Genomic DNA, 15,691 nt, shown 5'->3' with positions numbered 1-15,691 from the left:
AAATATACCCGGGCATAGGTGGTCAACTAATATTTGATGAGAGAGTCAAGAATACTCAATGGGGGAAGGATAGTCTCTTCAATAAATGGTGCGAAGAAAACCAGATAATCATATGCACAAGAAGTAAATTGGACCCTTATCTTACACTACTTACAAAAATTAACTCAAAGTGGATTAAAGACTTAGACATAAAACCAGAAACCATAAAACTCCTAGAAGAAAGCATAAAGAGTGCCGTGATTTTTTTGACAGGACGCTGAAAGCACAAGCAATGAAAGCAAAAATAAGTAAGTGGGATTATGTTAAACTAAAATGCTTCTGCATAGCAAAAGAAATAACCAACCAAAGGAAAAGTCAACCTGCAGAATGAAAGAAAATATTTGCAAATCGTATATCTGATAAGGGGTTAATATCCAAAATATATAAAAACTCAATATATAAAAACTCAATAGCAAAAACCAAACAAACCAATTAAAAAATAGGCAGAGAACCTAAATAGACATTTTTTTCCAAAAAGCACATATACATATTACCTCACACCTGTTAACAATAGTGCTCATCAAAAAGACAAGGGATAAGTGTTTCTGAGGATGCAGAGAAAAGCGAACCTTCGTGCACTGTTGGTGGAATGTAAGTTGATACAGACTCCATGGAAAACAGTATAGAAGCTCCTCAAAAGATTAAAACTAGAACTGCCATATGATCCAGCAATCCCACTTCTGGGTATATATGCAAATGAAATGAAACTGGGTCTCAAAGAGATATCTGCACTCCCATGTTCACTGCAGCAGTATTCATAATAGCCAAGATAGGCAAACAACCTACCCGTCCTTGGGCTGATGAGTGGGTAAAGAAAATGTGGTATGTACATACAGAGGAATATTATTCATCCATAATAAAGAAAGAGATCCTGCCATCTGTGACAACTAGGATGGCCCTGAGGGCATTATCCTAAATGGGAAGTCAGAGAAAGGGAAATACTGTATGATATTGTGATATGTAGAATCTAAAAAGGCTGAATGCTTAGACACATAGAATGGTGGTTCCAGCACTGGAAAGGTAGGGCAAATGGGGAGAAGTCTGTCAAAGAGTACAACCTTGCAGTAATAAGTTCTGGGGCTCTAAAGTACAGCATGTCAACTATCGTTAATAATACTGTATTATATACAGAAACTTGCTAAGAAAAGTAGTTCTTAAATGTTCTCACCACAAGGTGCCCAGGTGGCTCAGTTAAGCGACCGACTCTTGGTTTCGGCTCAAGTTGCGATCTCAGGGTTGAGATCGAGCCCCACATCAGGCTCCATGCTTAGTGTGGAGTTCGCTCAGGACTTTTTCTCTCTACCCCCTGCTCTCTCTCGCAAATAAATAAATATTTAAAAAAAATTTTTTCACCACAAACAAGAAATGGTAATTCTGTAAGATGATGGAGATGTTAACTAACCCTATTATAATCATTTTGCAACATATGTAAGTGTGTCAAATTATAATGTTTACACCTTAAACTTGCATGTCATATGTCAGTTATGGGGTGCTGGGAAGAAAACCCAAGAAATTAAAGATCCAAAGAGTCCCTGATAAATTAAATATTTATAATTACCAGTCAAAGGTTATATAAAAGAACACCAAATCCCTTAAAGCATTGTTTCCCAAATAAGTAGAGTCAGTTCTATCATGTTCTTGGGAAAGAAAAGTGGCGGTGGGGGTAGAATATCATAGCCAAATAAATTTGAGACACACCTTTAAGCATTTCCAGAGCATTTACAAGATTGCCATAAATCTTGGAGAAAGGGGATCAAGCACAAGGCATTTCCTGATCTTACTGGATAAGGCAACAGTAAATTCTAGAGGATGGGTATTCAGTAGCTCACACTAATCGCATATAACTACAGATAACGCCCAGGGTCCAAGTTTCTGGATCAACAGATAGATTTCATTTGAGGTGGCAGAGTTCCTTTTTTGTTCCTCAATTACACGCTAAGTACATAGATCAACCTAGTTGTTTTTGAGCTTAAACGTCAGTTTGGGGGCCGTGTTTTTAGACTTGCCCCTACAGCCTTTGCCCTTCCGATGTGCCCAGGTAGCCAGGGAGGTCCACCTTCAAAGCGTGCTGTCTTCAAACCTAAAAAGGCTGCTTCTCTTCGGAGTGGTTCTCTTGGAGCTCTAGATGATTTCTTTCAACCCTTTTAGAATTATTCATCAAGACAAAAACCATCTTTGGAACTTGGGATATTGCTGCAGCTTATGGAAGAAGAGTGTCCATGCAGCCCTGCTGATGTTATTACATGACTCCCCCTCCTTTAGCAGCTCTGTGTGTGGCCCACAGGGATATATTAGGTTTATCACAGGATTTTCTGTAAAAGTGCTGACGGTCACCATCTTAGACGACAAAAATGCAAGTTCTGTCATCACCTGGCCGGGTCAATGTTTTGTGGTTGGTCATTTAAATCAAAATGTGTTTTTCCCATTATGTTAAAATGACTCTGCTGTAAAAAGATCTGAGCCACAGTACAATAAAAATTGCTTCTCAGTTCTGAGCTTTTCTATTAACTATTATTTATCCCTGTAAGGAGACTGCGTAAATTGTTAGACCTGTGAGAATTCCACCTGTTCTGCAAAGGCTAAAATTGCAGGAACTCATTTTCTAGAGATAAGGCAAGGATTTTTCATTGCTTCCCTTTGGCTCTGCCTCCATGGGACTCTAAAGTCAGGCTTTCTTAAGCAAAAAAACAGGCAGCAGACATGATTTCCATCTGTTTGGAATAAGGCGATCCTGAATTCATGGTTTATTATTACTATTACGATTATTATTAAATCCATGGTTCCTATTTTTGAAATCCTAACTAGTAAGCAAACACTGACTATCAGTAAATCAAAAAAGATTTTTGTGCATTGTTTATCAGGTCTGCTATCTTTACTACCGGCTGAGACCAAAGACCAAAACTGGAAAACCGAAGTTTAGGTTCCAATAGATGTGTGGGAAAATTGGAATTTCTGCTGGAGAAGTATGTGGACAAAGGGCCTTTCCCAGTATTAGTGATAGGTTCCTCTGCACCAAGTCGGGCTCCATAGCAACAGAATACAGGGTCCCTATGGAAACATGAAAAAATCCACTGCTAGTGGCAGAAAGGGCATCATGAGTAGGTATACTTAGAAACACACCATCTGACTGCTGTCAGTTCAAGGTCTCTTTGGCTAGCCTAACAGGATTGTCTCGCTTTTATCTGGACTCAAAAGGGTCTGCTTAAGAGTCTACCGGCCACAGTTGTTTGGAAATATTTGACAAGATCACAACTTTATTAATAATCGAAGCTGTGAGAGTCAAGCAAGTCCAGATCAGAAGGCTCAGACTGCATTCAGCTTCAGGGAGCTGTTCCTCTCTCCTTAAGGTCTCACTCTGCCCCCCTCCGCAAATTCCCCAGAGACATACAGCTCATGAATAAACAGCCCTCCACCAAAGGCTGAAACTTAACAGCCTGAACAAGGCATCTTACCCTGTACTCCAGTTCTACTCATCTTGAAAAATCTGAGCCCAAAACTGTAGCAGCAAAAGACCAAAATGACATGAAGCCTGACTGAAGAATTTCCTGTGTTATTCCATAAACTCCCGGTGAAGGGAATGAGTATCTGCAGAACAGCTCTTCCCCAAAGCCTTCCCATTAGGACAATTTGTCCAAGCCTGCACTCCCCCTCCTCCCAGACCCTCCTATGGCTGACACCAGGCAAAACGTGGCTGTTGAGTCTCTTTTTCAATTCCCTAGATAAAACTGCTGACAGTATCATCCTGAGTTAGTTTGGCAGATATTCCACCTCAGAAGAGAAAGCTTGCTTTTCCTGGGGACAATAGCAGAAACAAGTGCATATGACTTCACGGTTAATGGGGGAAGGTGGGTATAATAGGAAGCTATGGCCAGCTGCACGATTCAGGAACCGCAAATGATATCTCCATGACTCGAGAGGTCCAAAAGGATGCCTACTAGAGTCTACTACAGCAATGGCAAGTGTAAGGCACTCAGGCTACCCAATGACCATGACAGACACCACTGATGAGTCACTCTGTTCTGTTCTCTCTTAAGCACATACATGGCCTCGGAATCCTTCTGGTTTTTTTTTAAGATTGATTTATTTATTTTACAGTGAGAGATGGGGGAGGGGCAGAGGGAGAGAGAATCTCAAGCAGAGTCCTTGCTGAGCGCAGAGCCTGGGGGGGGGGGTGATCTCACGACCTTGAGATGACAACCTCAGGAAAAACCAAGTGTCAGATGCTCCCCTGACTGTGCCACCCATGCACAGAATCCTTCTAAACACAATGTTCCAGGTCACTGCTTCTAAGGGACGGTGCCCTCTTTCCCAAAAAGGAAGCTTTTTGTTAATTCCAGTTTAGCATAACATAATATTCTAGGAAAGAAAGAAAGAAAGAAAGAAAGAAAGAAAGAAAGAAAGAAAGAAAGAAAGAAAGAAAGAAATGAAAGAAAGAAAGAAAGAAAGAAAGAAAGAAAGAAAGAAAGAAAGAAAGAAAAGGGGGGAAATGTATGGGTTATGTGGTCCCTTAAAGTGCCACCTATGTGGCCTATCTGCCTCCTGGAAGAAAAACAGTCTTACGTAAGTGAGCTACAGATGTCTTTAAGCCCTTAACCCAAAATTTGGGTTTAAAACGCATTGTTTACCAAAGCACGACCTTCAAACAAGAATAAAGTACATTTGCAATAATTATTTTTTTATATAAACAGCAACCCCAGTTTTAGCTCCTTATTTCCCTATGACCAGTTCTGTTTTTCATAAAATTGGCCGAGTTAAAAATCAGCTGTGAATATTCATTCACTGCTACGGTAATCAATTGTCACACTCGTCTCTGCTAAGAACAGGAAACATATACTCTTCAGTGTGTGGGAGTTAAGGCTTCTTGTTTACAGTTCCAGAGTTCTCTTAATGAATGCCAAAGACAGGCAGGGCACAGCCATGGGAACTGATCTTCCAACATTAGGGCTGGCCTACAACGCAACAGAGTGGGTGACCCAGTCCCCAAACCTCTTCCTATGTCTTCCCCACAAGCCACACTGCCTGCAATGCCCCCATTACAGCTTTAATTTGAAGTTAGCACTTGACCTTCCCCATCTAACAAAAAAATGGAAGGCAGAGTTAAGTCCACCACAAAGGAAACATTTCTCAGAATGGTCCCATCCTTTGCAGCAGCATCCGGCAGGAGGACAAAGGGGCAAAAGGATGGGATCCGGCCTGGAGAAGGGACCCCTGGCTGTGTCCTCTGTCCATTCTGATACTGCCCCAAGCAGCCCGGCTTACATCTGCACTCCCTGTCATCAGCCAAGGTGAGACCTAGGATATGGGAGTGAGAACATATGGCCAGCCTTGTCCCGGGATTAACCAATTCTTCCCATAGAGGGAGAGGAGCCAACTTCACACTCTGTTGGTTGCTTTTCCTGTGAGCTTTTTCTAGTCCCGTGTATCCAAATCTATAGGGGATTCCTACTTGCTGAGAAGTCAGTTTCAAGGCTGTGTTTGAAAATCAGTTGTATGTATTCCAAACACATCATCCCGAAGTTCCAATGTTGTAAATAATGATGAGGCCCTTAGAGCTGCCTCACTCATTTACTCCACAACTGCGGCACCATAAAGATCATGAGTCTGGTCTCAGTCCCTTTCTATGGACCAGAGCACCTTTGCATTTCTGCTTGGGCTGCTACAAGCTGCCCTCCCTGCCAGGGGATCAGAGACTATTCCTCTCTCCTCAGTGCTCATGGTGGGAGCCGTGGGAGAAGGTAAGAGGCTGCCCTGGCTCCACGCCATCTCCGGAGCTGCAAAGAGTTGAGGTCTTGGGAGAGGGGGACCTGGGGAACTCTAGGGTGAGGAGGGAATGGACCCTAGTGACATTGTTGAAGTCCAGAGGCTCTGAAGGACTTGGACCTTCTGCTGGTTTGACCCTGGCATTTGTTATTCAAGTCCCAGTCCCAGACTGTCTCCCTTTTGTCTCAACTGTCACCTCTTCCTTCTAGTCAGCATTTCCGTGACTGAAGAACAAAACATTCTCACTGTAGCCCCCAAAATCCGCATCCTTGGAACCAAAATACAAATGGCTAATAAATGTATTTTTTGGAGAGAACACCTTCACTAGTAATTAAGGGAATGCAAAGTAAGGCAGGTACCACTTTCCCCCAATAGGTTGAAAGAAATAGTAATAACTAGTGTTGGTATATGGAGAAGTGGGCACCTTCATATACTTTTAGTGGACAAGCAAGTTGTTACAACCTGTTTGGACATCAATTTGGCAGTTGTATCAAAAATCTTAAAACGTGGCTCAGACGGCTCCTGTCTCCTCATATCCAATATTTCCTTCCCATAAAAATATATTTTTACTGGGCCCTTGACTATTCAGAATTAAGATGCTCTTGCAGGTTAGGGAGTCCTGTGACTAGGTTAAATGTCTGCCTTCAACTCAGGTCATGATCCCAGGGTCCTGAGATCAAGCCCCGCATTGGGCTCCCTGCTCAGTGGAGAGTCTGCTTTTCCCTCTCCCTCTGTCCCTCCCCGCTGCTCGTGCACCCCGTGCTCTCTCCCTCTCTCTTTCTCGAATGCTCTCTCTTTCAAGTAAATAAATAAAATCTTAAAAAACAAAACAAAACAAAAGCAACAAGACAGCTGGCATTGCTGTTTGCCTCTTTCTCCTACCTCTTCCATCCACTGCTTGGGAATGGGATTGATATGTGGAGATCTGTAATGGTATATGAAGATGAAGCCTGCAGTCTAGAGACAGTGGAGCAGAAACGTGGAAATAGCCTGGGTTGCCTACTGGGTTACCCAACTCTAGGCTCTGATGTGAAAAAGAAACCTGAACCCTCCTGATACAACATGCATGCCCTTTGTCCCAGAGTCCCATCTAATTTACCTTAGGACTCACTCACATGTACAAAGTGAGATATAAAATGATGCTCACGCATCCCCTAAACTATTTCAGTGTCTAATAATTGGATGGGTGAATCGGTAGGTGGGTAGATAGGAAGGAAGGGAGGATCAGTGAGGGAGGCAAAACAATGAGGGAGAAATAGATGTTAATATATAATCTTGGAACACACTACATTTAGGTCAATATCCGTTAATGCATCTTTTCATTTTAGGAACAAGACCAAAACTCCAAAATAGGGAACTGTATGGAATATATATATGGGTGAGGTGTTTGAGAAGATGGAAGATATGAAGGATCTGGAGATTGCTGATCTTATAGAGAAAATTAGTACCCTGGAGGAAGAGCCACGCAACTGTCACTCTTGTAAACTTCAGACTATATATGGGACCAGCATCAAGGCAAGGTGGAACAGCATGAACAAGATGACCTTAGAGGTTACGATTTCACATTCGAACATAGCCATGAGATTTGCAAGGTGCAATCAGATATCGTTTTAATATTTACAAGAGATAGGAGTCATAAAATACTAATAATTACATGAAAAGAAATTATAAGTATAGCAATTGCCACAGTAAAGTTAGGCCAAAAAATACATTTATAGATTTTAATGACTAAAAGATATGTCAAATTCAATCAAACAGGGACACCAACTGGGTTGATGGTCCTAACCTAACCTAAATAATAGGCCTAGGACATGACAGGTCTCAAATTTCAGGAATATGGAATATAACATCTAGAATAGACAATGGGCTCAGTATGTCCCATCGAGGTAGTAATCAAGGAACCATGCTGCCTGGTATTTTAAAAACTTAAGAAAACAATACAAAGGAATATTATGTAGGCTTAAGAAAAGAATTTCTAGCAAAGGGTACAACATGGATAAAGCTCGAGGACAGGATACTAAGCGAAATAAGTCTGTCCTAAAAGGACAAAGACTATATGATTCCACTCACATAAAGACTCTAGAGTAGCAAAACCCCAGAAACAGAAAGAAGAAGTTAAAAGGTGATGGTCAAGGGCTGGGCTAAGGGAAGAGGGGGAATTAAGATTTAATAAGGATAGAGTTTCAGTTTTAAAAGATGAAAAAGTTCTAGGGATCTGTTGTACAACAAAGTAAATACACTTAATACCACTGATAATACACTTAAAAATTAGGAAGATGGGAAATGTATTTTTTTTACTACAACTGAAAGCAACAAATTAATTAATTAAAAACTTCAGCAAACTGAAAAGATACACCAATTTTTTTTTTTTACAGTAAAGCAAAAACATGAGATGACAGAATTATTTTCTTTGAGGGTAACTATCTTTCAGCCTTGTGAACATTTTGAATTTAATATGGAAATGTGTGAGACAATCAAACTCTATAATATTTATTCCATTTTAAAAGCATAAATTCCATTTTAAAAAAGGTGATGGTGTTTAAATTTGTAAAGCATTAGTTAGAAGCCCTTCAATGTGTTTATTAGAGTTTGTTAGACTGATGAATGAAACATTTATAAGCTGAATTTGGCACCAGAAACACCAGGTTTTTATATTCATAACTTCAATATACCAGATACCCCATGCTATGGATTAGAAAAATTAATATCGTTAAAAAGCCCATACCACCCAATGCCACCTACAGATTCAACACAATCCCTATCAAAATTCCAATGACATTTTTCATGGAAACAGAACAAACAATCCTGAACTTGTGTGAAACCACAAAAGACCCCAAACAGCCAAAGCAATCTTGAGAAATAAGAACAAAGCTGGAGGCACTATGCTTCCTGATTTCGAACTAGAGTAACCAAATCAGTATGGTATTGGCATAAAAACAGACACATAGATCAATGGAACAGAACAGAGAGCCCAGAAATAAACCCACACATACATGGTCAGTTAATTTACGACAAAGGAGCCACAAATGTACAATGAGGAAAAGACAGTCTCTTCAATAAATGCTGTTGGGAACATGGGACAGCCACATGTAAAAGAATAAAAGTAGACAACTGTCTTTCACTACACACAAAAACAAACTCAAAATGGATTAAACACTTGAACAAAAGACCTGAAAGCATAAAACTCCCAGAAGAAAACATAGGCAGTAAGCTTCTTAACATCAATCTTAGTGATAAGTTTATGGATATGACACCAAAAACAAAGGTAACAAAAATTAAACAAGTGGGACTCCATCGAACTAAAAAGCCTCTGCACTACAAAGGACATCATCAAGAAAATGAAAAGCAATGTACTAATAAAAGAAAACATTTGCAAATCATATATCTAATAAGGGTTTAATATCCCAAGTATATAAAAACTTATACAACTCAATAGCAAAACAATAAATAAATAATAATAATCTAATTAAAAAGTGGGCAGAGGATCTGAACAGGCATTTTTCCAAAGAAGACATGCAGATGGCCAATAGGTATACGAAAAAGTGCTCATCATCACTAATCAGTGGGGAAACACAAATTGAAACCATAAAAAGATATCATCTCCACCTGTTAAAACAGCTATTATCCAAAAGACAAGAAATCACAAGTTGGTGAGGATATGGAGAAAAGGGGACCCTGTACACTGCTGGTGGGAATGAAAGCTGGTGCAGACACTATGAAAAACAGCATGGCGGTTCCTCACAAAATTAAAAATAGAACTACCGTATGATTCAGCAATTCCACTTCTGGGTATTTATCTGAAGGCAACAAAAACATTACTTCATAAAGGTATCTACAACCCTATGTCTATAGCAGCATTATGTATAAAAGCCAAGAGACAGAAACAACCTAGTGTCTATCGATGGATAAATGGATAAAAGAAATGTGGTATATATACACAATGGAATATTACTCAGCCATAAAAAGAATGACATCTTAAAAAAGAGAGTGGATAAAGAAGATGTGGTGCACGCACGCACGCACACACACATACACAATGGAATATCATACAGCCAAAGAAAAGGCTGAGATTTTGCCATTTATGACGACATGGATGGACCTACAGAGTATTATGCTCAGTGAAATAAGTCAGACAAAGACAAACCACATGATTTCACTCATGTGTGGTATTTAAAAAACAAAACGAATGAATAAACAACAAAAAAGCAGAATCAGACTTATAAATACAGAGAACAAACTGATGGTTGCCAGAGGGAAGGGGGTGGAAGGACAGGCAAATGGGTGAAGGGGAGAGGGACATACAGGCTGCCAGTGAGAGAATGAACCAGTCACAGGAATAAGAGGCACAGCATAGGGAACGTAGCCAGTGGTCCTGGAACAGCATTCTATGGTGACAGGTGGTGGCTAGGCTGGTGATGAGCACAGCATAACGTACAGAGAAGTTGAATCACTATGTGAATCACACCTGAAACTAACATAACAACATGTGTCAACTATACTCAAATGAAAAAAATGTTAATAACAAAAAATCATGTATACACATACATGTACACACACCACAAACTTATACACACATACACATGTACAAACAGACACACGAGTACTAAACCCACTTCATTCCTCGGGGCATTTCTTCATTAATATTTTAATTTCTCTAAATCAAAAGCAATTAAACACAAGATGAGGCAAGAATAGTAACCCTGAAAGTTGAATAAACGTAAAAGTTTAATTATTTTTAGGGACAGGTAAAAACTTCATCAAGAAATCAGAGACATCTTCATGTCTGATAATATTTTCCTTATGGAAAATTCTCCAATCATTCTTTTTTTCCCCACACAGATGCCAAGGCCATACCCTATATTTTCCGTTTTGGTTCTTCCTGCCTGATGACATAATCTGTCTTCTGGACACAGAGCCTGGCTGCTCAGAGTGTGCTCTGCAGACCAGCAGCTTCTGCACAGTCTGAGTCTAGAAGAAATGCGTCATCTTTGGCAGGATGAAGCAATGGGTGGCAATGGGAGGATGGACCTTGCCCTCCAGAAGGAGCTACTCCAGCTACCTGAAGGAAACTTTTTTTCAAATACAGGTATGTTTTTGCATGAACTTGCCCTTTTTTTTGCCTTCTAGGAAAACTCACTACCAAAAATTAAACTAAAATTATAACCGATTCCTGTGTTTCCATTCCTTCTGGTAACTGCAAACAGTTAACAATGGTGACTATGCTAGGTGCCAGGCAGCAAAACTAATTGACGAAAAAGAGCTTCTGAAAGCAGAACCAAAAATCATGTGTTCTCTCTTCCTTCCCTATCCACATGGGTGCCTCACTGATGCTGGCTGCTAAGGGCAGAGATTGACTGGAGTCATCTCCAAGAACAAGGAAGTGAGGGAAGCTTGTCTTCTGGGGTTAAGCTATGAAATCAACATATCAGAGTGGAGAGATGCAAAATACCCTTAAAGAGACCAAATAGCTCCCAGGCCTCTGAGACCAGACAAAGAGCTGATTAAATATATTAACGTATCTAAAAGAAAAATGTTTCAGTTGGGGCCGTTGGTCAGACACTAAGGCTTAGGGGAAAAAAAGGATTTTTTTATTTTTTTTAATGTTTTTTTATTATATTATGTTAGTCACCATACAGTACATCCCTAGTTTCTAATGTAAAGTTTGATGATTCATTAGTTGGCGTGTAACACCCAGTGCACCATGCAATACGTGCCCTCCTTACTACCCATCACCAGTCTATCCCATTCCCCCACCCCCTCCCCTCTGAAGCCCTCAGTTTGTTTCTCAGAGTCCATAGTCTCTCATGCTTCATTTCCCCTTCTGATTAAGAGGCAAATGCTAGAGATACCCATCCAAGCAGTCAGGAGGACACCTTGCAACCTGCCCAGTGTGAGATAAAGGCAAAGTTATTTTTACCATTATAATATTCAGGTAGGATTGGGTCGTGGAACTGCCCAGCATCCTGAGATGGGCCACAGTTCTGAATGAAATGACAGAGGTGTTGGGTTCTGGAAGCCTGGGACCATGAAGCACTAAACACCAAGTGACCCTGCTTGGATCCACGGCCCTCACACCAGCGTGGCAGTAAAATCTAGCTTTCCATGTCCAAGGCCTTCAAGGAGAGAACGTATGACCAGAAGATAGCCCTCCAGGCTCTGTGTCACTTCAGGAAATAGCATCCTGACTTTATATATAATTTGTGTCACGTGGGTCATAGAAATGAACCTTGGGAGATAGAACCACTCCTTACCGTACTGACCATTGTTCTTGTAAGTTTGAGTCCTAGCATGGACACCAAGATAATGTTACCCCAAAGCTTCTGGGAAGTGGCCAGCCCACGCAGCCAGGGTCCACTCCTCCCACCCCCCCACCCCCACTCTGCCGCTGTGTGCACTCAGGGCTTTCCTTGGAAAATTCCCATCAGCCTGGGCCACAGAGATCAGATCGTGATTATCCTCTAAGATGTTGATTATAAACATGTAATTTTTCTTATTCGGCATCCTTAGTAATCAAAGACATGTAAATTAAGAAAAAAAATTAGTAAAGGGAAAATTGGCACAGGGTGCAAGCAAAAAAGCATTCCCACATACTGCAGGTGGGAGCACAAAGTGGAAACACACCAAACATCTGAAAAATACGTGTACACCTCTGATCCAGCAATTTTACTTCTAGGAATTTATCCTTACCTATTAATTAAGGGGATGAACAAAGATTTAACCATAATAATGTCTTCTAGAGCAGTTCATAATAGAAATCACATAATATTCAACAGCTGAAATTTGTTAAATATCTATAATGCAATAACACACTGACATTTGTAATATGTTACAAAAGTACATTTACTGATCAGGAAAGATATTCACACTCTATTTTTCTTTTCTTCTCTTTTCTTTTGTTACATTTTCTAATTTTTAAATTAACAGTTATTATTACATATAACCCTGGCTCTAAATCAAAGTTGAGGAACTAATTCTTCAATTAGTTGAGGAACTGCCCCTAAGAATAGAATCCAGGGGTGCCTGGGTACTCAATCAGTTAAGACTCTTGATTTTGGCTTGGGTCATCATCTCCGGGGCCTGGGACTGAGCTCTGAGTCAAGCCCTGTGTTAGGCTCCATGCTTAGCAGGGAGTCTGCTTAAGGATTCTCTCTCCCTCTGCCCCTTCCCCTGTTCTCTCTCTCTCTCTAAAACACATAAATAAATCTTAAAAAAAAGAAGAAGAAGAAGAAGAAGAAGAAGAAGAAGAAGAAGAAGAAGAAGAAGAAGAAGAGGAGGAGAATCCAGGCATTGGAAAGAAGAGGACACACAGAATATCCATATAAGTTCTCTCTGCACTTGAGATCAAAGGAGCCTCGAAGAGGTATAAAGGGCTTCTCCAGGGTCACCCAGTGCTAACAAACAGCCCTGCAGATACTTAAGCCAGGATGTGTCCAGTCATTCCTACTGCCTTCAGTTTAGAACAGAACCTTGTTTCTCTCGATGCTAGTCAACACCAGTGTCTCAGCTTAGAAAACAATGTTGCCCCTCTAACTGTGCATAGAGCCAAAATATTTAAATACACCCCTTTTTAATGATCTCTCTTCTCTATGTCCTAAACACAGTAGTAAGAAGCCTCAATTGCAAACTTAATCACACATGATATCCCAGGAATTTCTGAAGTGTATCATAAAATATCCAACTTCCCTTGAGACATTTCAGAATGAATTGGTAAGATGGGGAGGGCAGACAGAAAATGACAAAGAAGAAGGTCTACTTTGTGACCCAGACTTAGAGTCGTTTCTTAGTGTGAAAGCTCCTCTGCTTTTTGTAAGACTCATCGTTCTGTGCACCAGAAAAGAACACACTGGCCTCTCAGAACTGCCTCGGGACTCCGGTCAGCTGCTGCGGGAAAGTCCTGCCTCTGTTCTCTTCTGTGACCTGAGTCTAGTGACTCCTTGACCAGTTTCCAAAGAGACATTTACTACAAAAACAGTAATTAACACTGCAATATCCGGCCTTAAATCATCCTTCTATAACATCTGCTTTCTCCTCAAGGGACATTCATGTGGAGATTTCTGACAGGACACAGGGACAGAGCAATGTGTCCCTCATTCCACAGACTGGGAAAGCAGCAGCTAAGGGTGAAAGGGAATGGTCCAAGCCGCCCCACCATTCACACATGCAAACCCGCACTGGCAAACATAAGCAACCCACAAAGGGATAAAGGTCTTACTTACGGACACACATCTCCCTGCTTTCATAAAATCCAGGACAGCACTGGGATTTGCGCCTATACATAGTCTTCTCCCCATGCCGATATGCTGTCCGGTAACTGATTCTGCACCGAAGGAAAAATCACACTGTTACTTCTTTTGACCGGAAATGTGATTAGGTATAAAGAACTTATATTTTGATACAAAAGAGCTATTAGATATAATAAAGGTATGAAAAGCAAAGTATTCTAAAATAGGTAAGAAGGATCATGGACTATATGTCTTGACCAATATTATGCTCTTATCTTTTTGCTTAAGAATATATTAAAATTGCCCATTTTAGTCAACCTATACTTTATTTCAAGGGATCAGAAGTTTCACGACTTTCCTATTTCATTTATCTTGAGAAACCTTGGAAAGTATCAATTAATTTCAGATATGAGGGGCACCTGGGTGGCTCAGTTGGTTAAGCATCTGCCTTCAGCTCAGGTCATGATCCCTGGGTCCTGGGATCAAGCCCCGCATTGGGCTCCCTGCTCAGCAGAGAGTCTGCGTCTCCCTCTGCCCCTCCTCCTCCCCCTGCTCATGCTCTTGCTCTCTCTCAAATAAATAAAATTAAAAAAAAATTTCAGATATGACACTGATCTAATTTATCATTTACTTACATATGTTTTAAAAGAAGAATTCAGAGAATTCATTGAAAAATCTATGACAATGCCATCTCATCCCACTATAAAATAAAAGGTTATAGACAAACGACCCTCATTTAACCAAAGCTTCATTCATTCACTGATTTATTTACACAGCACATGTTTACTGAGCACTTACTATATTCCAGGCACTGCTCTAGGTACTAGGGAAATAACTCACAGTGAGCAAAACAACGTAAAGCCTTGCCCTCAAGGAATCTGTATCCTACTGGGGAAGATAAACCTATAGAATTTAAGTACAGATCCACATTAAATGAATAAATATGTCATATAATGACTGATAATGATTATGTGGTGTGATGAAAAATAAGGCCTGAGTAAGGGAAGAGAGTGCGACAGGAAGGGAAGACTTGTTTAGACAGAGTGGACAAGGAAAGCGTGCCTGAAGAAATAACACTGAGCACAACATTTAGTGTGGCATAAACCAACAGGAGTCACATTTAGACCCATGACTCACACCACTGAAAGTATTTTACAAATAAAAGTAAGGTATCACAGTTCCCTTCCACATTAACATTAATATTTAAGATGTTTTTCTTTCCTGTTTTCATATTTATAGAAAAAAATATGTGTCTTATGTTGAAGTCAAATTTAAGTGTGTCTACGGGCACCAGGGTGACTCAGTTGGTTAAGCATCTGACACTTGATTTCGGCTCAGATTGTGATCTCAGGGTCGTGAGATTGAGCCCCACGTCAGGCTCTGTGCCAGGTGTGGCGCCTGCTTAAAAGTCTCTCTCTCCCTCTGCCTCTTCCCCCACCCCCACTCCCCACCTGTGCACGTGTGTGCATGCACTCTCTGTCCCTCTCTTAAAAAAAAATTAAGTTAGTCTAAATTGAGTCAGATATTCAAGTAGAAACATACGCTGGAATATGAGTCTCTTGATACCTAATGATGTCCATATTCAAGAGCGTCTCCCCCATTTATGCACGACACAAAAGCTGCATGATTTCTTGCTAACCAAACGATGGTAACCAGTAGACACTTTCTCT

The 15,691-nt window shown here is 40.6% G+C and overlaps 1 protein-coding gene across 5 annotated transcripts in view; it reads right to left on the bottom strand.

Moving 5' to 3' along the window:
- The window catches only part of MEGF10 (multiple EGF like domains 10), a 343,436-nt gene that overhangs the window by 99,123 nt on the left and 228,622 nt on the right, over positions 1-15,691 (bottom strand). For all 5 annotated transcript variants that reach the window (XM_048221243.2, XM_044387359.3, XM_044387360.3 and 2 more), the window contains one exon: positions 14,016-14,116. In XM_048221243.2, the coding sequence (XP_048077200.2) occupies positions 14,016-14,116 (101 nt within the window). The remainder of the gene's footprint in view (positions 1-14,015; positions 14,117-15,691) is intronic.

The sequence above is a fragment of the Ursus arctos genome, unplaced genomic scaffold (genome assembly GCF_023065955.2).
Source record: "Ursus arctos isolate Adak ecotype North America unplaced genomic scaffold, UrsArc2.0 scaffold_5, whole genome shotgun sequence".
Classification (NCBI taxonomy): domain Eukaryota; kingdom Metazoa; phylum Chordata; class Mammalia; order Carnivora; family Ursidae; genus Ursus; species Ursus arctos.
The sequence above is the reverse complement of the archived record's forward strand: the minus strand, read 5'-3'. Positions and strand labels throughout refer to the sequence as shown.